Source organism: Erithacus rubecula, assembly GCF_903797595.1.
Source record: "Erithacus rubecula genome assembly, chromosome: 3".
Taxonomy (NCBI): domain Eukaryota; kingdom Metazoa; phylum Chordata; class Aves; order Passeriformes; family Muscicapidae; genus Erithacus; species Erithacus rubecula.
The window spans coordinates 145,726,459-145,753,445 of record NC_136689.1 but is presented as its reverse complement, the minus strand read 5'-3'; the positions used below and the strand labels follow the sequence as shown (position 1 = coordinate 145,753,445).

Genomic DNA, 26,987 nt, shown 5'->3' with positions numbered 1-26,987 from the left:
TAAGAAGGTTTGAGTTTTTCATGCTGCAGAAGGAATTGAGGCACGTTGGTGAATGAATTTTATAATATATTATATCAACAGCTTTGTTCCTTGACACAGTGTGGAAAAAAACTTCTATGATTGTTGTGTCTGGTGAGCAATTTGCCTTGCCAGCTCTTGTTAATTAGAAGACTATGCTTTAAGTGATTTCAGGGACAGAAGCCCCCATGAGAAAGATTCAAGGTGTTTCTCTCTAGCCAAGGCAGGAACAATTCTGCATGGAAAATCTGCCCTTTAAGAGTTTCTAGAATTTAATTGCTTCAGGTACATGGGACATTGGCTGACAACACCAAAGCATGAGCCAGGGTGTGCCCAAGTGGCCAAGAAAGAGGTCAGAGCCAGGTGGGGTCAGCCTCTTCTCCCAAGGAGCAAAAGACAGGACAAGAGGAAATGGCCTCAAGCTGCACCAGCAGAGATTTAGATTGGATATTAGGCAAAATTTCTTCATTTAAAGGCTTGCCCAGCATTAGAACAGGATACTTGGGAAATCAGTTGTGTTGTCAACCCTGAAGTTATTTAAAAGACACATGGATGTGCTGTTAGGGACATGGCTCAGAAGTGGCCTGGAAGTGTTAGGTAAATGGCTAAACTTAGAGATCTTTTCCAACCTTAATTATTCTATGAATCTATTAAGAATGAGTTGGAGAATTCCCAAGAATGTACTTGTGTGAAGCCTAATTTAATTCAAATCCCAATTTAGCCACAAATTGGGCCTTCTTTATGGGGGAGGTTGAATTTGAATAATTCTTAGTTTATAAATTACTGGGAAAATTTTAAAAATAATTTATTTAATCTGTCATTTTCATCTGACTTTTTTTCATAAGAAAACCTGTATACTATTTCTTACAAATGTATTTTCTGGGCTGGGGTTTATTTGACACTTTAGGTCTTTTGATTGGCACTTTGCCATCTGAAAAACTTGAAATGTAGGGAGAACATTGTGAACGAGGTTGTTTATTCATTAGTATTAGACAAAAATTATTGACACTAGTTGAGAGGAAAAACACTTCAGAATTAAACACTGCAAAAAGAGCATTCACTACATCCCTTTACTATAAATTAATACAATGCCTTTATAATGAGCTAGATATATCTGCACACTTGTAATCCAGAAACTCTGCTTCTTTAATGCACCCCAAACATATACACATGAAAAAATTCACACCTGGCACGTTTAAAACAGGTTTTTTTAGGAAGTCTCTGGAATCCTGTGGAATACATGCTTGAAGATAATTTCACCATGGAACAAAGCCCTGCCAGCTCAGAGCTGAAATGTGGCCTGGGACAGTAAAGCACTGCAATGGATGTTTATCATAAAAACTGAAAAACTCTCAAAACCCTCCAGTCTTCCCTTCCTGATACCAGCAGGGGCAGGTATTTTCCAGGGACTATGGGGTGATTTGTTCTTTTGCAGCCTGGAAGTCAGGCAGGTTTCCACCCCTGGAAACAGCAGCCACAAGATTGTAATACACTGTTGAAGGAATTTTTGACAGCATTGTGAACAGCATCACAGGAGACAATTTAACCAAGGTTGCAGAAAAAGATTCCTCCTTAAAAAAATAAACAAAGCCCCATCAGTCCTTTAATAAGCTCCTTTATTTAGGGTTTTACTCTTTCCTCTTTTCTATCTGAAACAGAATCTACAAAGAGTATAGATAAATTTAGAAATATGATAATTTAAATCATGGTATTGACTGACATCTAGCACTGCAGAGAAGGCAGAGGAAAAACAAACATCAAAAATAACTGTAATTTTACCAAGACAGGACTCTTTTTAGACTTAAGTAACTTGCTGAATGTCATTTTATTTCCCTTCTCAAAATTTCTGCCAAAGGAAAGTATTAATATTAATTAAGTTCCTATTTAGGCTTTCAGTAGATGAAGTAGATATAAGGAAATGTTTTCTTCAGTTCTGTTTTATGCCAATTTATTTTTATTTTTTTTGTAAATGTCACTTTTCTCTTTAATAACTATAAATCTTTTACAAATATCAGAGAGTAATTAGAAATGGAAAGTAGCTGTATATAATATATTATTAAATTTTTTTCTTGGAAGAAATATTGAACTGAGTTCTAACTTTTGTCTAGAGTGTTCTGTGGTAATGATAAAGACATTATGGATTATTTTTTTTTGTTTTTAATTATAGTCATCAATGTATGCCACAAAACTTGATGTAACTTAGGGAAGATATTAAAAAAAACCAGAGAGTTCTCATTACTTCTGCATTGCTTAATAAAACTCAATATGAGAAAAAAGAAACTTAGCCAAATTACAGTTTTCAGTATGCTGTGAAAATATCTTCTTCAATATTATATGATTAGTATAAAATGCTCAAGAAAATCCAACAATGCTTTACATGAGATTATAATTTAATACTTTTATTTAGGAGCAAATAAGGATTTATATATTTTTCCTTAAAATCTAAAGAAACTGCCTCAAGCTTTCTGCATTTGACCTCTGCTTTGATGGCAATTCTTGGCCAACTCCAATAGTCTGAATAACAGTGAGTATTTTAAAGAGTCATGATAATTCTAGTTAAGCTGATTAAGAACGTGTGAAGTGATAGATCTGAAATCTAGATGTGATTGTGTAATCTTCCTTAGTGGATGATACTTCTAGGGAGGCCTTGAAAGGACCACTTCTCAGAAGTCCTGTAAAGGATTTATAGGCAAGTAGGAAACTATTACTAATAACATTTACAAAAGGAATAAGAATACTCCTTTTGAAATATTCAGTAAAATAAACAATTGCCATGTAGACATGGTGGTCACAATGTGACGGCAAGACCAGAAAACCCCAAAACAATATTTTTCAGAACAATAGTGTTATCACTACTCTATATTCAGAATGGATATGGCATTTGGACAGTGATAGAGGAAAGAGAGATTAGAAGGAATGGTGATGATCTGCCTCCATTGCACTCATGGAGGTAAGTCCAGGAACACCTTTTTCAGTGTTTTAAAAAGGATTCTCAAAAATAGGAGGTGTTCCAGAAAAGTAGTCCTCAGGAATAAATTTACAGAATAAAAACCTTGCCATGAGTTTGTTCTGTTTCTTTTATCAAAAGGAAACCTGAGAAGTCCCTTGATCAAAGTATCCAGATGCATTTCCAGAGGAAGTCAGTGGCTACAAGATGGTTCTTTTGTCTGGGAATGATAGACCATAGCAAGAATCAATGGATGTAAAGTCAGAAAAACCAAATGAGGAAAAACCCCATAGTGAATAAACAGTGCAAGTGTTAAGTCCCTGGAATATACTACCAAGATAGACAAGTATTAAGACAAGACTATCTCTTGCTGCATTCAGATGAAGACCAGGATTTTTCCCAAAAGATACACCTTTACCAGGTGTGAATGCTTTATGCAATATCAGATGGGTAGGTTGTACCCATGTAATTCATGTAATTCACAAGTCCTTAAAATTTGGGACCACTCAGTGCCCACTTCTAAAATTCTCAGGAGAAAAAGGTAAAGTTCAATATAAGATTTAGACCCTTTTATTTTATGCAGCTGGTCCCCTCTGTAAGAGTCCAGTGTGGAGTCTTGGTTTTTCTGTAAAATGCAGAGGGAGAATTTGTCTTGTTGAGTTGGACAGAAACACCAAACCATTTCTAGGGAAGCAAGAGAGGTTCCCCCTGTTAGGCATCTCTATTGTCAGGGCATGACACAGATATCGTGACATCCAGGTCACACAATAAGGAACATAATCAAAATGTCTTTATTTTTACTAAATTTTAATAATTCTTGATCATATCACTCTAATATTTTTTAGGCAAAATCTGTTCAATTTCTGCAGTGATTCTTCCTGTGTCTTCCACCTTTCAGAGGATTGTTCTGGGCCAGTGGATTATTATAATCAATATTGTGTTAAAAAAAAAAGGAAATTCCCAGTCTAGGAATAGTAAGGAAATGCATGAAGGAGCCTAGGGTCTGGAATTTAGTGACTGGGACATTCACTTGAGTGGTGATTGTCCTGATAATGACATTTTGCAGATACAGATGTTCTTTTATCCCAAATCACAGATTTCTGGATAAGAAATTCTTGGCTATATAAGACAGACTGATACATTTCTTTAAAAGAAACTCACCTACATTTTTGAGATACCTACTATTGTGTGGCATATTCAGTGTTATCCATGAAGATTTATGAATTTAGAACTGCATGAGAAGGATTTCTAGAAGGTTTATGTAAGAGATATGTGAAAAGCCACAGAGAAGGGGAAAATGTCTAAAAATTTAAAGAAGCAAAATTTTTAGTTCTCATGAAACAAAATAAACCCCTAAAACAAGTGGGAAGTTGACTTCAGGGTTAAGTGGCAAGTGAAGGAGAATTCACTGGATTAGACTTTTAAATGTAAATGCCCTCCTTGTTCCTAACCCTTTTACTGGATATAGTCATTCTATACAAAATCACTATTGGTTAAATACAGCTTCTGGAATGATTTACAAAATAGGATTAATGATCATGAATGCTAGCCAAAATTGAAATGGAAATCAAGGCAATAAAGCATTTTATATACATAGTCTTTCTAAAACATTTCTGCAACATACATACATTCTATTTGGTGCAAAATATGTTTCTTCAATTCAAGTAGCTATTTTTGTCTAGCCATACAAAAGCAGACATTGCTCCTATAAACTTTCTAAAAGACAAGGCTGAGGTGATTCCTTCACCTGGCTTGGTTTACAGTGTAGACCAGAGCTGATGGGGGATTTTTGTTTGCAAAGCAAATATTGTAGTTTGCATTTACTAATTTGCCATTTCCCAGGCCATGGGTTATGGCATCACTCTGTATAAGAGAAAGCAGATTGCTATTTGAGATAAAAATAGCTGAATCAAAAGAAATTTCAATAATTATGGAAGTCTTTCTTGACTTTAATGTGTAAACTGAAAGAAAACCAAAAGCATCTCACTGATACCGTGCAATATGTGTGCAAATACCTCATAACCCCAATTCAGGAAGATATAAAAGCCAGTGAGGGGTGCAAATCTGTGCATCAGACCAAGCACTTTAGATTGCCTTTACAAGTAAATAGATAATATGGTCTATGATATTCAGTGCAATTAGCATTTCCCACAGTATGTACCTACATTTGGCTGGATAAGTGATAAGATAAACTCCATGAAATGTACTTCATTGCCTTCACTTAGAAGCCTTATTATTCAGCTCAGATATTGACACCTAAAGATAGCCCTATTAAATTAAATTTTGATCAAATAAACATGAAAAAATAAATGTACAAGCCTAGTAAAGCTGAGCATGTTCCACTTGTATTTTTTTTTTGATCAGTGCTAATTAAGTAGCAACTAATTTTCCTGATGTAATAATTTATTCTGCTGTGTTTAATTGATTTCATTGTTGAGTTAGATAGAATCCAGCCTAAACACTGTAAACCCTGCTAGTAACTAACCACTGCAAGAACTGTGGGAACTGATTAGATGACCTTAAATGAATACGACTTTTAACTTTCCTCACTTTGCAGAAGAAAAGACAAAATAAAGCTATGGTCTTAAAAAAAAAAAAGTCCAGCAAAGATCCAAAATATGAAGCTTCCTTAGGAACTGTGGCAGGTGATCTGCTTTCATACCACTCTCTGTCCAGCACTAGAGGAGCCCAAAATTCTGATGGCAATCATAGCTTCTGTTTGCTATCAAAACTCATCATCTTTCATATAACTTTCTCAATGCCTTCCAATCTCAATTCCTATATAAAACCCCTCTGGGGAGAACCTGAATATATATATTGTTCAAAGTGATCAGAGGGTGTTTTCTAAAGTGCCAAACGTGGAACTGATTTTGCCTTTCTGGAAATAAATTGTGTTTAACTCACATGTGCGAGTCGATCAAATCTGGCAAAGAGCTCGTTCAGCATCCGGACCAGCTCCTGGGCTGACAGAGTTGTGGAAAGGTTGGTGAATCCTTTAACATCTGCAAAAAGAATGCTAAAAGAAAAAAAACCAAACATAATAATATTTCAGTCTGCTTCCTTTAATAACTGAAAGTTTTAGGTTACCTTGTAGCATTTTACCAGTGGAAGGGTCATTTTATTATCTTTGAAGTCACACTACCTTTGTTCTAGTCTTCTGTACATACTGAATATAAATATTGAACAAACTAAAGAAAAGTACTACTAAGACTGAGAAAATGTTTTGCCAAAAAATGATAGTCATCTCATTCAAGATTTTCAAATTATGCAAGTCTCAAATCCTCAGAGTACAGTCAAGTTTGTGACAGTCTTGATATATAACAGGCTAAGGCAAATTTTATTTCATCTAATTTGAGGCATTTGACAGAAGTACTTGCGTTAGAACTATAGAGCTTTCTTTATAAGATGTGAATCTTTAATTGGATAATTCCTTTTTCATTCTAGTGAATTGCAGGGAGCCCAGTGTGATCATACTTTGAATTTAGGTGTATCAACTTATGTGCCTAAGTTGTGGTAGGATCTCCATCCACAAACTGCTTGCAAACAATCTGTGTTTGAACATCCAGTTATTTTTCTTGCCTTTTGGCTGCTCACAGTGCCTAGCATGACTAGATGTGAATTTAGAGAAAGATTAACACACACAAAGTCTGTGGTGTGCAAGACACCACCCAGAACAAAGTATATAATAGCTCAGTAATTATTAGACAAATAAAGTATTAGCTACCTTATAGTGTTGTTCAAAAAGACACATATCATTCTGGCACAAACCTCATTAGCACTTGGAAATCAATTCATAGCTGGTGTTACAATCTGAGTACCAGAAGATTATTTTTTCATTTAGCTGATGACTTGTGGTGAACAAGATCATAATCTGACAGCATCTGAGAATTACTAATGTAACCAATGAAAAATACAGTAATGATCAGGTTGATTACTGATAACACATCTTCAAATGTATGGACTGGTAAAGGTTTGGGTGAGGTTTAAACAAGATGCTCACAAACTTGGTAAGACTTTTACCAGTGAGAGTAATAAAATAAAAAAATTAAGTACCAAGCTACTCAAAAGAGGAATGAATAGTAATAATAGGCTAAATTCATAAAAATATTTTCAAACTAGTAGTTTGTATGCTTTTAATTTTCAAACCAATAAAATTTCTAACTGGATACTACCTTTAATGATTTATTTAGCATTACTTTAAGTAGTGTTTGGTATTGAATATTTAGGAAACAAAATAAGCTGAATGAAACCTAATTTTGAAAAGATCTAGTTTCTGGCAGCATGCATAGAAGCCAACCAGTATCTGCATTTTAAAGCATGTAGAATCTTAATTTCAAATCTCTTTCAAGAATAAATTATGTTTTGATTTCTCACCCTGTCTACAACCCTTTTCCATTAAAATAAAAGAGCCATCTTCTCCATATTTTGATTCTTCTGCAGCAACACTCTATGAAAAAGGTTAATGGAAGACATTTTAATTCAGTGCATCTCAAACCTATATGAGGGTCCTTGATACTTTCAATCAGATTTAATAAAATAACATATTTGGGCTACCGCATGGCCACAGAAGCAGCAGATAATCAATTTACTCTTCTGCAGAAGAGCAAATTATTTTTATTGAACTCATCCAGACAAAGTAGTATTTTGGTTTCATTAAAAGGAAAAGTACATTCTTCCCAAGCAAATATCTACCATTGTATCCATGCCTATTTTTCACTTCCTTCAATGATGATTTTTAAGATGGCCACTCAATAATTTACCCTTATGTTTTGGGAAAGGCTTATGGAAAATGCTATTGACTTAACAAAATAGCTTGATTTTCAGAAAATACAATATAATCAAAATTATGTAATGTCATTGTTGGTCATTCTGGTGTAATTAGTGTACATTAATTGTTGGTGTAATTACCTTGAACAGCATCTCATAGGATAATTATCACCCTTTGATAATTAACATCAGGAAAGAAAAAAATTAGAGAGAGGAATAAAGAAAGGAAATGGGATTAAGAAAAGAATAATAAGACTGATTAAATGAAAATGGCTATAAAACAGAGGAGCCATAAAACAGGTCACCATCTTTGAGAACATCTTACAAGTCTCCATCATACTCCTCAGTGTGCGGAGTGAACCATCAGGTTGTGCCAGAATATGTGTCCCCATGTAAGCAGGGCTCCCCTTCCTGTGCAATCCTAACCACTGAAGAGAACTGAGTGTGAAAAAGTGAAAAAAATACACAAATGGTCCAGACTCAGTGTTTAGTTCAAATGGGTCTTTCCACTACCATGGCATCCTGATGAGTAAAAGAAGGCAGCAAAATGTTTCTCTGCTTAAATATTAGAAAGGGTATTAATTTTCTAATTTATGAATGAATAAGGCTACAGGAATTAAACCCTCAGACAAGAGTAATTTAGCAGCATCTGAGCCCTTAAACATTAGAGGAAGGCTCCTGCACCCACCTGACGTTCTCGTAGCGGTGAATGTAGATCTTGTGGAACTGGTGCTGCAAGTGCTCATCCTCTACATTGGTCATGTCATTTATCATCTCCAGGACTACAAAGCGTGGCAGCACAGAGAGCACCAGCCTCTCCTAAAGCAAAGAGGAAACCAAAGGGTCAGTATCAGTCTGAACTGGTGTTTCAGGGCCCTGTTTAAGGATCTGGAAATCTGGTTATTTAATATGTGACCCTCCTCTCTAAAAATTCTAGCTCAGGCTGTTTGTGATAATTCACTGTATCAATTTGAGTCCAGGATACCTCTAGTTTAGGTAAGGAAATATAAAATGAGCTCACATGCAGCCATTCAAACCAGGCCTCTTGACTAGGAACACTGGAGAAAATATTCAACATTTTTCATTAATTTTGTCTGTGTTTCAAGAACACTCAGGAAGACCAAATATTTGAGACATATGTTTATACACATATACCACATGATTATTTATTATGAATGTCCTTAATGTATATTAGTAGAGTATCCATGTATATTAGCTTATTATTAGTGTGGAAACACAGTGTGTCAGTGCATATTAGTGCACATATACTTCTAATATTAGTTTATAAGGAGATATACACATATACACATACACACAAGTGCTGTTTCCAGCCCTGTCATAATATAATTATTTTCACAGAATTTCACCAAGTGTTCTGAGTTGGATCTTAAGTGACTGGCCTATATGGGAATCAAACCTGCAGTCATGGTTATTAGCACCTTGCTCTTAGTACAGCCAGGCAAGCCCTTAAAAAGTAACCAAATTCTTTGATGAAAGCCCTAGATCATCCCCCAAGAGATTTGAGACTGGCTTCAGTGGCTCATCAGTTTAACAGCTTTCACAGATTTTGCAAGAATCCAACCCAAATCTGTTTCTCTGCAAATTAAACTTTCTTTTTATCCTTTCAGATTGGGCATGGATAATTATTGATTTCTTTCTCTGTGATAATCCTGCTGTACTAAGATACTGCTGTTGTGTCCTCTTGCCCTCAGACTCCCCTTTTTTTTAAGATTAGAAAGCTTTGCCTAGTATTGGAATATATTACTCCAAATCACTCTGAAGCAAAACAACAATTTTTCATTTTTCTTTTGCATTACAGGATTGCAAATACTGAAATCTTACTGAACTAAAGAAGAGAATGTTAATTAAGATGTTAAGATACTTATCACCAAATTTCAGACACAATTTTGGGGAATAGGATATATCTAGGGAAAACCAGATGTGAACTTCCAAATCAGGCACACAGGTAGACTACAAAACACACAGGTAAATAAAGTCCTCTCCTCTCCTCTCCTCTCCTCTCCTCTCCTCTCCTCTCCTCTCCTCTCCTCTCCTCTCCTCTCCTCTCCTCTCCTCTCCTCTCCTCTCCTCTCCTCTCCTCTCCTCTCCTCTCCTCTCCTCTCCTCTCCTCTCCTCTCCTCTCCTCTCCTCTCCTCTCCTCTCCTCTCTCTCCTCTCCTCTCCTCTCCTCTCCTCTCCTCCTCTCCTCTCCTCTCCTCTCCTCCTCTCCTCTCCTCTCCTCTCCTCTCCTCTCCTCTCCTCTCCTCTCCTCTCCTCTCCTCTCCTCTCCTCTCCTCTCCTCTTTCTGTCAAAGAAACTGATGTTTGGGTTTTTTTTGAGACAACTTAGGAGGATATAAAAGAATTTCAGAGTATACAGGCTGTGGGTTGTGTTCCTTCTCAAGGGTGAAAATTTGTTGAGAGAGCAAGAAAAATCAAAGAGGAATGTGTGGAATGAGAGAAACAAGCAAACCAATAATGAAAATAATGATTTATGCCAGCAGGATTCAATGTCGTGAAATGTTGCCATAGATGAAACATCTGAATAAATTAAGGAATCCCTTCTTAGCTTTCATAGGAGGTGATAGCATTACTAACTTACAACTTTCAAAGTGTAGATCATAAAGAATTCCCACTCTGAGCAGTCTTAGCAGTTAGTAAACAATCCTCAGCTCTGATGGAGACATGTTGTGGATAAACACTCCCATTTGTCTAGATGGCAGCTGCAGCTGAGGTGAACCCTGTGTTTGTTTAGAAGGGGAGAACACTGCCAGAAGGTGCACTGGAGCACAGCAGTGTTTCACCACTGCAACACAGGTGTGCCACATCACTGGAACATGTGCTACACCCTCCTCTGACAAGGCACTTCTTCCTGCATAACATGCTGAGAGAATATGGGAGAAATGAGAATTTCCTAATATTTAATCCTCCTATTCCACAAACCTTTGCTAAATCAAGACCTGCCTTTGCGAGACACAAAATTATGTGAGTGATGGCTGATACAGAGCAGGCTGTGAACTATAATGCAGTGAGATCATCCTTTCTTCTGGGAAATAGCCAAGCTCAGACTTTCTGTTTCCCCATACAGGGGGGTTCTAATTTTAGCACATCTGCTTTGTCTTGGCTTTCTTCCACCTTTTCCACCTGGGAATTCTGCTATTCTTCATTCTTCTGGCATGTAAACACTGGATGTGATGCTTGTGATAGCAAGAAGCAAACCAGTCCCTCAGGAGATCCTTAATGTTCCTGAAAGCCCAGGTTTCACAGGAACATCCAGTCCTCAGGTAGCTTCACCCTCAAGCAAATGTCCCAGAGTTTCTGAAGATGGCAGGCTTGCAGAGAGCTGCTGATTGATAGTCTAGATTGAAAGTCTAGAAATATTTTTAACATTTTATGTCCTTAAGCCTCCTGTGATAGAAGGCACTTAGATTTTCTTATTCCTTCACTATTAAGATACATAGCTCAATATGACAAAAAAATAAATCCACCTTCTGAACAAATCAGATCAGTATTTCTGGGAGTTGCATGAATAAAGTGTCCAATGGCTTCTTGTGAAGATACACTCAAACTAATACTAAATTTTTTCACTGTAAAAAGAAATAGCTTACCCATATAAGAAGACAAATTGGAATGCAATTTTTTTTAAGGAGATTTAAAAAAGAAAACAAACAGAAATCCTGGTTGTTATTGAATTGATTTTACATTCCTTATTTGCATTCACCTAAGGGGGTATCAAGCAATGCCTCTTGAAGGTTTATTTAAAATAAAACATAGTTGGCTTGGCACATGTTCACTAAGGCAAGAGAAATGTGCCTGGTACATTAGATATCTTAACCTTCATGCTACTCATTGAGGTAAGTTAAATGCTCTTGTCTGCACATGAGATCTGGCAATGACCCATAAAACTGAGGTTAATTAGTCTGCCTCTGTAGCAACCCTCCTCCATTAACACTGAAGTGTGTGATGAGGCTTTGTTGGAATCACAGCTGAATGTTCATATACAACTCGTGTCACTACTCTGCATGATGAATTTGTGCTAAGGAGGAGCACTGCAAGAAAAACAGCATTTAGGTGTGTATGTGTGTATCTGTATATATTTTTTTTGAGGCACTTATGTTACCATCAATTCTCTGGTACTGAAATATTCAAATTTCAGAAAGGTTTTTCCCTCAATGGTGTCAGCTGTCCCTTGCCTTAACAAGCTGCTCTTTCATCACACCACACTGGCAAGATGTTGGGGATGCTTAACCAGGCTTCTTCTCTGAACTGGTGGTGGGCTCTAGTGGATCATTTCCATTCTTTCCTTTCCTCCAACTAATTCTAGTGTTCTCTGGACCAAGATATGTCCTTTGCCAGAGGTGTTTCATATCACTTTTCTTTGATCCAACAGTTAAGAAGAATTTGCAGTTATTCAAGGATGAGTGTCAGGTCACTCTTCCCTTGATATAAAGGTCCTTACCATATAATTCCCCTTCAAGCTATTTAAATATTGTCGTTCACATTTCACAGATTTAGATACTGTGGCACAGAAGAACAGCACAAATTTGCGAAGGTCATGTACAAAAAAGCAGTAGCTAATCCCAGGGCAAAAAAAGTGGGGGTTTTAATGATTAGTTGGTTTGTTTGGTTGTTTGGTTGGTTTTGGTTTTTTGGTGTTTTTGTTTTTTTGTTTTGTTTTTTTGGGGGTTTTTTTTTTTTTGGTCTTCTGTACCTTACTATTTACATGATCAAAGAGCCCTCACACTTCTAGTCAGTCTCTCTTCGAAGAAATTTTCAGAGCAGGAGGGAAACACATGAAAAAATTCCTTCTCTTACAGATAAAGGCTTAAAAAGGAAGTGTTATGAACTCTAGGGTGAAGGAAACTCCATTACCCAGCTCTTTTGAAAGCTTACTAGTTGAGCAGTGAGTTAAGTAGAGACAATTCAAAGCAGCAGTGGGAAGTGTTTTGAAAATGAACATATATATGTGTTCAAGAGAAAAGACATAGCAGAAAGAAAATAGCAACAAAGGAACGCTAGTGAAGAGCTAGTGAACTATTCTAATAAGCATTCTTGACATGAATCAACCCTAGTCTTTAAGATGGAGTAGTCAGAGTTTAGAGTAAATGAATAAAAAAGTACATTTAACCTAAAGAACAACCATGGTAAAGGAAAAGGTCCAGTAGAAATCACTAATTGCAACAAATATATGGTAAAATTCAGGTCTGCATTCAGACACCTGAGTTTTGTGACTCCAAGGTAATTATGCCCAAACTTCCATTTCATCCAATGAATCCAGAGGGATAACCAAGTAAATGACCCCTTCAGTGTCACTATGGGTCTCTGAGTTCTCTTGCCTGTTTTGACTAGATCTAGTCCATGGCAGTAGGAGCTCATAGATGTAAAGAGTGTGTAGTCACATAGTTTAGGAGGTGTCAAATATGAAGCTGACTCCTACCCAATCCACTCCTTCAGGAAAAGCTAGCAACAGTGAAACAAATACTGCAATGATAAGTAAATTAACTTCATGAGTCACCCATATCTACTTAAAATCCCAATGCTGTAATTTAACATTGGTGCTGCCTCTAAGGCCCATTTACTGTTTTTATGCATCTGCAGTAGTCATTCTTTGTTGGACATCTTTGCTGTGGTCTGCATGATCCTGACTGATCCCTTGGGTCACTTGTACTAAAATCAGGGGGTACCAGTGCTTACAGCAGCACAAACGTAGGGAGGCCCATTCATGCAGAAGTGGGACATGTCCCTGATGAATAAATAATGACCTTTACAGCAGTTTTTGAAAAGAGTCAATTAACCAGTGCAAAAGGACTCAGTCTTGCAAGTAAAACCCAGAGAACTTTCCACTTTCTCTTTGCTGACCAAAGAGACCAAAAACCAATGAGCACAAAACATCGGCAGCAATTTGGGGTCTGGAGGAAATTGCTAATAGGAAGGTCAAACCCCACAAGGTTTCTCTGCAGGTTGTGTGAGGGCATCCCCCCTGCAGGGTCTGCTGCCTGCATAAGCTCCTTGCACCACCTCCACTTAGAGGGTACAGATTTTTCTTCGTTTTTATTGAGGAGGGATTTGCCAAGACACAAAAAACCCCTCTTGACTGATGGGTCAGTTCAGGTTTTGCTCCTCTGCATGTGTCATCAAAAGGGGGAACCTAGGGAGATGTTGTGGGAGTAAGTCTGGGTTTGGAATCGTGCTGCTTATGGCTGTTCCCAAGACACTTGTGTAAAACTGGAGTGGGAGTACCCCAGAAGTGTTTAACGATAGATGCTCTAGAGATAATGTTTTGCATCTTTCATCTTGATTTTTAAGAATAATTTCTCCAGAATCATCAAGCTGTTCTTTAACAACATTTACAATTAATATTAGAGGCATTTTATTGTATTAAATACTGAACTTAATAAAGGTGAAAAGGGCCATTCAGGTGAGGAGCAGTTTTAGTCTTTTTGGAGCACATCAGCTTTTGTTCCATTTAAGGGAATTTGATAAAAATGGTATTGTTTTCTCCTGAAAATCTGACAATGCTCAGAATAGATGTAATTATTGTAGATGCCATTCTAGAAAATTGAAATTAGCACCTCTCATTATGATGAACTGCTCTGAAGAGAAACTATTTCATGCTTATTAGTGTACAATGGACAGTCTATTTGCAGGTGTTCTTTCTTGTGTATCATCAAGACAATGGGAGTTAATTAAAAAATACAGAAGGAACTGCAGTATCTAATTCATTCAGACTTGTGGGGTTATGAGGCTGCCTTTTAGCTTTTACTACTTACTGCTGCAATCCGTGATATGAGCTGTACCAACTTTGTTTTATTTTAATTTTGGCAATTACTATCCCAAATTATCCCATCCTTGGCTGCATGTTCCATTTAGGCATCTGCTGTTTTCAAGGAGAAACAAGGCCAGATCACACAGGAGGTCTTGAAGTCTCCTTTTGTTTAGCTTTTGTCTATGAAACATAGGTAGAATCTCGACCAAACTGATAACCAGCATTTATGAGAGTCATGACTCTTTGTAAAAGTGTCTAATCTCAACTGTGATTTGTTGGAAAATTTGTGGCAATGAAAGAAGGAAAAAGCTTTTTCCACACAAAACTGTTAATAATTCCAGATCCTCTGAATCCTTATGTGTGACTTTTTATCTCCTGAATGAAGGCATATTACATTTACATTTCATTGTGAAACCCAGCCATGTAAGAAAGGTGAATGGAGAAAAGCAGCAGTTACAAACAATTTGTATTACCACCCTGTCTCGTAGAATAGACATTTATCATAGAATCATGCAATGGTTTGGGTTGGAAATTATGTTCTAGATCAGCCAGTTTCTCCTCCCAGCCATGGGCAGGACAACCTTACATTGGTTCCTGGGCCACACCATCATCACAGTCAAGAATTTCTTCCTAATATGTAATCTCAACCTACTCTATTTCAGTTTGAAGCCATTCCCCCTTGTCCTAACACCAGATGCCCTTGTTAAAAGTCCTTCTCTATCCCTCTTGAAGCCCTTTAGGTACTGGGAGGTTCTATAAGGTTCCCCTGTGGACTTCTCAGACTGAACAATTTCAAATTTCTCAGTCTTTCTTCATAGGAGAGGTGCCTCAGCTTTCTGATCATCTGCATGACTCTCCTCTAGACTTTCTCCAACAGGTCAATGTCCTACTTATGCTGGGCATCCCTGACCTGAACAAATTATACTCTCCAGCCCCACAGTAACCCATTAGACTCATCTAATAATGGAAAGACATATTTTGTAGTTCTGTTATTTTGTTTCTTCCAAATACTGTGAGGATTTTTTATTATTTATTCTTTATTAAATAATAGTGGAGAAGAAAAATATTCAGAAGAAAAATATTTATATGGAAATAAGACCCACATTATGACAAGAAAGCTTTGTAGTGTCTTCTGGTATATTGGATTCCATAAATTTCACTTAGTTTGCAAGGAAGTTCTGGAGTCAGAGCTAAAGAACAGGAGAAAGATAGACACAACACTGATTTCATAATAGCATAATCTTAAGCTTTTCCTTGTTTTACTGGAATAGAAAATGAGGACAAACAGCTCCTACAATTCAAATTTGTTCTAAAATATCAGAATGGCACCATCTGACTTTAATACTTATTGTGCTATGGTTCTCTGGAACAGATTTTACATATCTGCTGTTAAATCGACATTTAATTCTCTGCACTGGTTCTATTTCCTGTTGATTTAGATGTCTCCTTTTCCATTTTGTCTCTTTGTCCAATTTTTTTGTGCTGTTTTGAAAATTTCTAGACAACTTCAGTAAAATACACATTTCTCAGGAGTAGTCATAGCAGCTAATGACATGGAAAATATCAGAAAAAAGGCTTTTATGCCTTTTATTGTTCAGCTTTCTATTACTAAATCACTGCAGAACACCAAGATGAATAAGAGCTACAAGGTCATCTTTTGAGTCAAAACAAGGGATACACCTTGTCAGAAAATTACAGACTGCAGTTCTATACAAGCAGGATAAAACTTCTTTCAGTAGGTGGGAGCAATAGTCACCTCCTGAAAATCAAACCTCTTTGAATAGACTTGTAGATGGGCAGCTGGATACTGGTGATATTGTTCCTAACCTGGAAATGAAACTCAAGATAATTTTAGTAAGGAGGTAATAGAAAATGGGATCTTTAATGAAGGCCTTCAGGAGCAGGTATGGAATGATGCCCACAAAAGCCCACTCCTACAGGGATGAGTACATATTTATAGGTTTTAGGAAAGTGGTGATGCAATTCCCCCCAGATCAAACCCCTTCTCTGGAGCCCCCCTTCAGCAGTAATTGTATTTTGTCCAGGAGAATCTCCAAAGCTGTTCTCAGCCTTGGTTCCCAGGAAGAACCAAGATAGCATTGGAGCCTTGTTCCCTTGGGGTTTGGAGATCTGGAATTTTTGTCTTTCTTCCTAGGGAAAGACTATGGAAAAGTACTGGGAAAACTAGCTACTAACACAATAGATGACAGAATTACAAATATATGTGTTAAGAATACAGAGAACATATAAAAGAAAAAAGGCAAAACCCAAATGGAACCAATATGAAAGACCTTTAGCTTATTTATAAATGTTAATCCAAATATTCTATTTTACCTTGAATTATCTCAGTAATGGCATTAGTAACTTGACTGTCTCTTGGAATTGGTTATGGTTATATGATTTAAAACCATTATCTGGATTACAGAGTCTCTCTATTAATTAAGCATCTTGTATGGACATTAATTTTAGAGTCCTCCTACAGTCCTTTTAGGGCACTAAGGAAAGTTCCTTAACACACTAACAGTCCTGAATGAGAAATTCAGAGCAGAGGCACTAACTTGATGAATTTGGAGCTTGGAGTTTTTTATTCAGCCAAGAGGAATGTATGACAGCACAGCTGGTAGAAGTCTCATCACTGTAGGTGGCTGAAACCAGTTAATTCCCCTTACTCATTCCATCTCTGTCCACTTCCCTGACACATCAGCAAGGGTCACTAGTTGGTGGCAGCTCTGAAAAAGGCTTTTTAATTTTTTTTTTTTTAAGACACCTCTTTATCAAAGAGCTGAGTACACAGGCCACCAAAATCTTGTCAGTCTCATTCACTACTGACCAGCACATTTGAGCCACCTGGTTCAGAGATCAGAGTTTAATCCTTAGTGACTCCAAAACCCATCTACTAGGAAGGAGGTTTGCTCCTCACTAATCTCTACTATGCCTGAAGATCTGACACTGGGATAGGAATTGCACTTCAGGGTCTGACTCCTATCTCTCTGTCATTGACTGTAAATCTCATTATTCTGTTTGAATCCATGTGACCACTTTGGATTTTCAAGGAATTAAAGAGAAGGCAGCAGATAATTTTTTTCTTGACATTACCTTAGATTTCTACTTGAAAGAAAAATGTGGAGGTTATACTTTAATGACAAGAAACAAACACCAGCAGTGAATGTGAAGGCACAACACTTGGCTTAACAATGCTTGGATTTCTACCACAAATGGATTTAGTAATGGGGTGTTTTGAGATAAGGTGTAGTAAATATTCAACATTGTATCTACAAAATTATAGGTGTATGTAAATATTTCTTCCCTCAACAATAAGGAAGTCTGTTATTGGATTTAGAAAATAGGTCACCTACTAAACCAGAATATGGAAATGGACTGTGAAGAACCATATAAACTTTTCACATTCCTTTATTTTTTGGATTAACCAGTATGCTATACTAAAAATTGGATCCTCTTGTTGACAGAGCAACATGAAGAAAAAAAAATTATGGGGACCATGGTTCTTAAGAGAAAAGTACTAATATGAAAGAAAATCTGGATAAATGTAAAGCTTTACTTAGAATCTCACAGTCAACAAACTGGTCCCTATCAAGAGGAAAAAAAGGCTAAAATGTAATATCTAACCAGAGGTTAACATAGGTTTGTTTTAAAACTGTGAGTTTATTGTTTGGCCTTTAAAAATAAAGCATCTGTTATTGTGATCATAATTTTTAAATATGAGGCACATTAAACTATTTTTGTAAAGACCGTGAGCTCTCTAAAATTAAGATTATTCTTTTATTTTTAAACTAAATCTGTAATTTATCCTCATACCAAATTAGAAGGATTTTAATATTCTTACCAACAGTGTGTGTATATATATGTATATACATATATATGTATATAAATATGTATATACATACACACAAAATTTTATGGTGCTCAACCCTCTCAAAGTGTCTTTTCCAATCCCAGTCCAATCTGCTCTTATTTTAGAGGTTACAAAGTACTGACAGTTGATTAAATTCTAGATTTGTAAGAGCTTGATAAAACCTACATAACATGTAAGCTGCTTTAAAAAATTAAAAAAACCAAAAAACAACAACAAACAACAAAAAACAAAAAACCAAACCAGAGCTCATCAATCTGCAGAGAGCTTCTTAAAGCCACGGAGAACAGAGATTGTTGCAGGGGAGAGTGTGAAAAAAAAATCCTCTGGAATTAGTGGTAGAAGGAAGCAAATGGTCAAGCAAAACAGGTTTCTTAAAGGAAAAAGGGATTAAGGCAGGATTACAGTCTTTCCAAAGGCAACAGGCAAAAGAGACAAAATATACCAACATCAGATTGTTCTGAAGACTAAGGGCTGTCTTCTCATTTTATAGCCTGAAACCCATCCTAGAAAGACAAAATGTGTGATCATACCTAGAACACAAAACTATCCTCTTCTCACCTGCACAAATGGTCCTTCCAGGTGGCGAACACTAATCCTTTATGCAATCTAATGAAACAATATTCAAACTGTTTTGACTTTCAAAATGAGCTTTAATTGGGTTTGTGGCATCCCCTATGAGAAGGAGATTATCTGGAGTGTAGGTGCTCAGTAAGCCAGTGGCAGGGCTTGCAGGGAAGAATTGTCTGTAGGGTATTCTCTTAGGGCACTCTTCTCATTACACCATTTAATGCAGAAAAGTTTTTCTTCTTTCTCTCCACTGATCTGACTCAAAAATTAAAACTTGCAGATGCCCATCATTGTCCCATCCTGATGGAAGCATCCCTAGAAGCCCAGAGGATCAGGTTTGATACCAGCCTGGACCTTCTGGCCTGAACACTCCTTGCAGGACTGAAGCAGGCAGTGCTTGCTCCCCACCTACTCTGCTGCCTCCAGCCTTCAGCTCCATGTCCTCTGCCAGTGCATTAGAGGCATTCTCATAACATAAGAACATTTCCATAAGATATTATTCCCACATAAGAGGACCTTCTCTGTGGAATTTGAGACTAATTCTGCAGAGAAAGGGTCCTGCTTGCTGAGGACTGTCTTGGAGAGGTATTTAGGTATTTAAACAATGCAATAAAAAAGACTAATGTGCTGTGGCTTTAGTAACTTCTAGAACTTGGTATCTGCACTGAAACTGCACAAATGTAGTGCTAAAATGTGAAGAATTATCTCCATTTGGCTTGTCAAGACTTAAAACCTGGAGGATTTGTTTCTGGTTTGAGCTCATTCCCTCCAAATAGTTTGTCATAGCAGGGGCAGAGCAGCCTTGCAGGTGAACTCTGCACAAGGGGTAGAGAATTTTCTCTTCATGAATGATGCATAACCTGCTACACTGAGAGAAAGAATGAATGCCTCTTCAGAGGATGAATGTGAAAGTCAAACAGATACAGACTGCTTTCTCCTTTGATCTCAAGCAACTTCTTCATAAAATGTTATTAGGTGCTCTAAATCTACTAGAAATAATGCAAACAAAATGTTTCAGAGAGGATCCATGGGGGGTTTCTGAACACTATTCCAGACCTCAGGTTACTCATGTTAGTAAAATAGTTTAACAACCTTGCTTATCTTGAAAGCAACCTCCATCCACATTTTCCTATTGCTTTGTCCAGGCTGCATTGGTCTCATTAGTCTAGAGCAGTCTTGGATAGAATTGAAGGGTGCCTGTGACACCAGAGAAGTTTCTAATTGTGACTTAATGCCTTTTCTATAATAGCTGTCCTGTAATGTGATCTTGTTACAAGAGAAGGGGTAAGGGCTGGACTGATTTTTGTTGTCTTCTAGCTATAGCTTTAGCTATTTAACTTTTGTGATTTTCCCTGTCTAGTCCTTTTAAGGCTTCATTTGCTGCTTCATTTAGTCAAATATTCCTACACAATTTTTATGGCACAACTATATTCCTGACTTCACTACATAATAATTGTTTTCAGATATGTATAACTTGACATATGTATGTGTGGTACAGGAAAAGGCAGCATGACAAAGATATCTGAGAGACTCTTTATAATTAAATTGTAGAATTTCAGGGTCTAAAATGTTAAACAAATTTCAAGTAAAGATTGGAGAAAGAGCAGGTTAGGACACCTGAGATATATTGAATGCAATTCTTCATAAAGTCATAATTTCAATATGTGTCTGGATTGAATATGCCATTCATTTAAAACTTAGGGATTTTGTATCCTGAGAAATAGAAAAATAAATATAGTGCAGGTTTCTGCTCTTCATTAAGGAAATTTCACAGCATTTTCACAATGAAGGAAATTACATACTCATTGGTTTTGAAGAGTTTTCAGTAGCTAATTAAGAGAGTGAGTTAGACTATCTATTTTCATTGCTCAGATATGATGAAAGCAGAATTACCTGCTGTGTCCTTAGAACAAAATCATGCTAAAAACAAAGACAGTGTCTTTGAAGTGTTCATTAACAAAATATAACACTGGTTGCCAACACTTCTGAAACACGTAGATATCAAATGAAAGTATTGAACCAAAATTTTGAACAGGTAGTAGAAAGTTATGATATTATTGGAATAAAATGGATTTATGGAAACTGAGAGCCTCACCTTTGTGTGTATTCATAATTACAATGTTTTGAAAACAAAATCAGAGGACACTTTTTGGCAGCCATATCTGGTTCCTTGATATAAATGCATCTCTTAAGAACAGGCAGCTAACTTCAAGTCATTAGGAAATATTAAATTTCATTATTTTATCAATAACTGCTAAACAGAGGCTGTTTTTACAACACATTTGTCTGTGTGGCCTCCTGTATCTTGATTCTCTGATATTTTCATCTTTTGATGATAAAGTCTTTCTGGTACTCATCAATTCCTTTAATCATGTCAAGCTCTGAAATGTTTTAGATTTTCACAAAAAAATTCTAATTTTTTAAATGAAAATTAGGAAATAAGTAGACACAGATGTTCCCTCAGTTTCACAGGTGCTGGGATTTCCAAATGTTCTCACACAGATAATATCATACAGGTAAGTGCATAAACATCATTAGCAATGACTGCTGGAGTAATTGTCCTTTGCAGCCACACTGCTGTTCATTTTCATAATAGAGTAATTAGAATTAGGAAATTCATTGTAATTGAAAATGCTAATATGTGCTTTTAGCTATCCCAGATGCTTAAAAACAAAAGGATGGCAATAGAAAATCAGATTCTTGATAATCCGGAAATACAATTAAAATTCTTGACTTTCTGAAGCACAAAAATTTTGTCTAGTTGAGAGTAAATGGGGATGCAGAATGAAAAAAAAAAAAAAGATGTGGGAGCTTTATTTTATATAGCCTTTTGGAAACAGACACTGGAAATTGGGTCACCTCAAAACTGGAGTCAGGTTGCCCTGGATCAGCCAGGCTCCATAAAGAATTTTGCATCATCCAGGGCTGCACTGCACTCCCTTCCTGTATCAATTGCAATTGGTGCAAAAGCTGAACTTGCACCTGGAGATATTTTCAGTGGAAAATATGGAGCTAATTCAGATTTACAGTCACCATAGGCCCAGACAGTTCTGAACAACAAAATGGCCTTGACTGTCAAATGGGAAAACTTCCCTGCAAAAACGAAATAGTGAAGCAATTTTTGAACCCTGAAAACCCAAAAATAAAGACACTGCTGGAAAATAATGACATCTGGAAAATGTGTGGCATCCAAATTTCAGGTCAGAGGAACATGAAGAACAACAAAGAAGTTTTTTCGTCCTTAGTCAGATTTTTGTGATTTTGCCTCCTATTTTTACTGCTCCTTATGAAATGGTTGCAAGTGAATGAATGAAATTGCTTTCACTGCAAAAACAAAATCAGCTCATACATATGAAATGTATCTGGAAATACAGAAAAATCTCTTGTTTTTCAAGAGCAGCAGAAGCTGACAGTAGAAAGTTTATATTTGTATTCCAGAAAATCCATAAATACTTATTAGAGGGTCCTTAAAAACCTCTGACAGTGGGAGATCCTTCCTTGTCAATATTATTGTTTCCCTGTATGGCTCCACATTTCTAATGGTACCTCTTGATTTTCTCTAAAAGACAGAGTATAAAATTTTTTTGGCTCATAATTGAGTGACTTTGCATGACTGGCTCTCTTAGGCATTGCACAACACTGCATCATGAGAGCAGTGGAATTTATCATTATTAGAATGACAGAAGAGTCGAGATTATGAATCCAAGGGATATTGAGAAATTGGAAGGGTCATTTTGGGAGAGCAGAAACTCAATTTCTTGGTTTTAACAATACACAGTAATGAATAGAAGTATTTCTGAAGCATTTATATAACTTCCATGATTATATAAAATTGGAGTCTCGTTCTGTAATTGTTTATGGACAAGCACAACACTCCTTGCAGTTTAAAACTCATGTTGTTTTGTTCTTACTTTAATTTTACTGGTCTTCTAATTTAAAGAAAGTAAAGAAAAAAACAGATCTTACAGGTTCTTTCTGGCAAGCTGTCATACTTTATATGACATGCCATATATATGACATGTCAATACATTTTAATTTTCTACTACTTTCAGTTTAAGAAGCAAAATATGTGTGGGGATGAAAGAAGCCTCAAGAGATTTAAATTAAGTCATCCCCTACCATGGAATGTGGCACTACCACCAGTGAAAGCAACAAAAAACTTGTCCTTGCTCTAAGTACTCTTTAGTTTAAACAGTTTATGGGAAGTGAAGGGGAAAAAATTGAAGTGGAATTAATTTTGAATTCCTGGAATTATTGTCTGGAAGAATTACACAAATAATTATTCCTCTAATTTCACTGCAAATTTTTGTTCATCAATAATATTTCTAGAAATTTTCAGAAGCCACATCACAACTATCATCCTCCACACTCTTTTTCCTGCTTTCATAGGAAATTAAAGTAATTTAATTAATTTAGTAAACTTCAATTCTTAGTTTTTAAAATGTGTTATGTATTAACAGGTATTGAGGTTTTTTTGCATTAATCTGAAGTACAGATTCCATGTATCATGCAATATTTGTCCTCAAGACAGAAAAATGCTAGCAAGTCACTGAATTACTCCCTGTGTACTCATTAAGTGATCATGAACAAGCTGCTAAAAAAAGTGGTCACCTAAAATGTGACCTTGTCAGTCTTCTTAAGGCAGATAGGTTTAAAAATTGCTTAAATGAGATGCTACCTCAGAAGCAAATGGAAAAAATAGAATGCTGAGGGAAACAGGCTCTCCATTCCTCAAGATGTTCCAGCATTGGAATATTTTTTTTAGTGTTGCTGTTCCAAATACAAATGAAAAGCTGAAAATTTATTAAACATTTTTATATATAGCGATGCGCATAATAACAAAATTACAAAGTTCCAAAAAAATTAATCAGAAATTTTCCAAAATATTATGTTTCAGAATTTTGAGTTGGCTTATTATGAAATTAAGTTTTAGAAGAGATCTTTCATTTGGTGTCCTGTCATCTGTATTTTTTCTCCTGTGGGCATTTTCCTTGGCCCAAGGACATTTCCTCTTATGCATTTCCAGTCATATGATGCCTGTGACACACTGCTTGGTTTGGTTACAGGTGAATATCAGCTGCACTGAGGTAATTCTCCAGGAAGTTCTGCCCTCAGGGAACAACACAGCCCTGAAACCTTTCAAAGCATGGGAACAAAACAAAATTCACAGTTCAACCTGACTTAATAAAAACAAATCCAACCACTACTTTCCCCCTCTCAAAGAAAAAAATTGCCCATCCAAATGGAAAAAATCTGTTTTCATTTTTCTAATAGATAATACAAGTTCAGCAAAATTTGATTTCTCAAAATATTTGTCTTTGTACTAAAATATTTCTGATGGGAAAACCTCAGAATAATATGGAACAAGGGATTATTTTGTTAGTGTTATAAAGTTTTTCGCAATAAACTCAATAAAATTGTGGTCAAAGTAAAGCTTACGAAATCATGATTTATGAAAAATTAGACAAGAAGAGAAATGAAAAAACTCCAAACACCCCAAAATCCCCAAAAGTCATGAAAATATGATCCTGCAGTTAAAAAACGAACAAAGCATGCTAGACAATATCCCTCAAAGTCTTTTCAGTCAGCAGTGGCTGCAGAGATGTTCTGGAATTTCTCAACACAGTCATGTCTACTGAGTCATTAGTCAATGAAGTCCAGAACAGGACATCTTCCCAGAACCCTGTATAAGAGCATGATTTTCAGGAGGAAATGAAATAAATTTGAGAATTCATATATATATATTTGTATATCAGTGTAAAATGAAAGGCCTAATTCATCTTAGAATGATACAGCAATGTGACATAAATGGATGCTGCTCCCTTGGTGCAAAATAATAAGCAGCAAACTTCTTTTTATTGTATACTTATTTTGGATCACAAAAGATGATTACCTAAGATCAACCACATCTGTTCAGATCAAAAGTGCACCTAACCCAGTATGCTATTGCACACAGTGGCCAAAAGCTAATTTTTCAAGAAGAGTTTAAGAACAGAGAAACAGAAGAGTGATGCTTTGCTGCAGTGGCCTCCCAGCTGCAAAAATCCATCTATGAGCCTGAAGGGATGGTTTAGTATTTTCTCTGCTTAGATAGAGTTCACTTCCATGAATCTGCTTAGTTTTGAAAGAATCACAGAAGCAATCAGATTGGAAGGGACCACAGTGAGTCATCTGGTCCAGCCTCCCTGCTCAGGAGGAGCCATCCCAGAGCACATGGCACAGGAATGCATCCAGATGGTTCTGGAATATCTTTCACTTGACTAATGCAAGTTTTAATATCTACAACAGTCTGAAATACGAAGCTCCCCAGCTTAACCCCTCTTGTGTAAAGGAGCATTTTTAACACCTGCCAGTTGCTGTTTCATTTGATGGCCTCCTCTGTGGGAAAGGATGAACAGCCACTCTATCCATCCTGTTTCCTAGGGGAAATCTTTCATATGCCATATCAACTCAATACACACCGGCATAAAACTTGCTTAACCTGCACAAATCAGGTGGCATCACACTGGAGCCAGCAAGGCTACAAAGCCTGGTCTTGTTAATTATCAGTACCAGTTATTACAAAGATAGGAATGTTTTCCTGGTGCCCATACCTGTCGCTGGTTTTCTGTCTCTAGTCTCAGTCTGGCTTCCACACATCTCCTGGTCTCCAGGAAGGCTTGGCGCTGTGCTCTGTCTGATAGGTAGCTAATGAAGATTCCTGCAGTGTTCATACACATAAATAACACTGCCTGAGCTGCAATCTGCAATGAACAACAAACAGGATTTGATTAGACAGGAGAAGCAAAAATATCTGCTTGAAAAAAAAAAAAATGAAAGAGAGATGAAGACAGCTTTGTAGGCTGCAAAAATAGCAGTTAGGAAAGTTTGCATAAAAGAATGTCTTGGATCTTAAGTAAAGCCATCAACTTTGTAAATTGTCTCTGCCTTGAGGATGAGATATGCAGTATTTGGGGGCATTAAACTCTGGTTGAACCACAAATTATATTTCCAAAAATTGACTCACAGAGCTCTAGCCAGGAATGATTACAAATGTAATTAACAATTTGTTTTCGCGCTGCCTCTTCTGCAAGAGCAACTTTGTGATTTGTTCCATGGCTTTCGTTTGGGAAACAAGCCATATTAAAGAAAACAAAGACTGCCAGTTAGCTAAGAATTAATACCAGTGATAATAGTTGTTGTATTATCAATATCAGTGATAATAGTTATTATTATCAACCAAATAAAATACATTCATTTTCAGCTGATGCCAAAGCACAAGTTTGCACAATCTGAATTCTGAACTATTCAACAGGGGAAGCTGAAATGATAACCAAATCTTGCACAGCCAGTGCCTGTGTACACAGACTTTTTCTCTGCTGAAGTTACATAAGAGCTGAACTTGCTTTCCTTGTAGAAGCTGCGTCACAGCTTCTTCCTCTCCACAGGAACTCAAGAGAGCCAAATGGGATTGGATCCTTGGACAGTGTAAATTTCAGTGGATTATTTATCTGTCATCAACCTCTGTGTGTGTGTGTGTTTGTAAGGCCAACACCATTGAAGTGAGGATTGGTACAGAATGTGAGTAAGAAACTGGCAATATTTGGCTGCACTAGAGACAGAACAAAGTTCTGCAGCCTTAGTGCCTTTATCCAATATCTTATCCTGGTTATTAGCTGAGATTTCAAAGGCTCTGATAGTTATGGGTGATACGTACAGCATCATAACAACACCAGAACTGCCACAACAAGGCAGATCAAGTGCTCATCATTCAGGATACTCTCTCTGGTAGTGGAAATCAGAGAGTGCTCAGGCAGAAGAATAAAAACAGCAGATAATGTCTACAAAAGTACAACAAGTATTCAGTGAGGCATTGTCAAAACACTCCAGCAATCTGTGATTGCAGAAAATTTTGGGATAGACATTGTATTTTCTTACTATCATGATAATAAGTTTTCCTAAAATCCAAGTGTTGTTTGTCTTAGTAAAAGACTCCCTGATCTCATTGTGATGCTTTGACTCAGATCTGCAGGTCTCACTCCCCAGAGTCATGTGGGTTTGAAAATGAGAC

General features: G+C 36.7%; 1 protein-coding gene across 2 annotated transcripts in view; it reads right to left on the bottom strand.

The window, feature by feature from the left end:
- The window catches only part of ADCY8 (adenylate cyclase 8), a gene marked incomplete at its 5' end in the record, with an annotated part of 116,985 nt that overhangs the window by 60,474 nt on the left and 29,524 nt on the right, over nucleotides 1-26,987 (bottom strand). For both annotated transcript variants that reach the window (XM_079300677.1, XM_079300676.1), the window contains 3 exons: nucleotides 5,870-5,981; nucleotides 8,421-8,551; nucleotides 25,531-25,680. In XM_079300677.1, coding sequence (XP_079156803.1) covers nucleotides 5,870-5,981; nucleotides 8,421-8,551; nucleotides 25,531-25,680 — 393 coding nt within the window. The remainder of the gene's footprint in view (nucleotides 1-5,869; nucleotides 5,982-8,420; nucleotides 8,552-25,530; nucleotides 25,681-26,987) is intronic.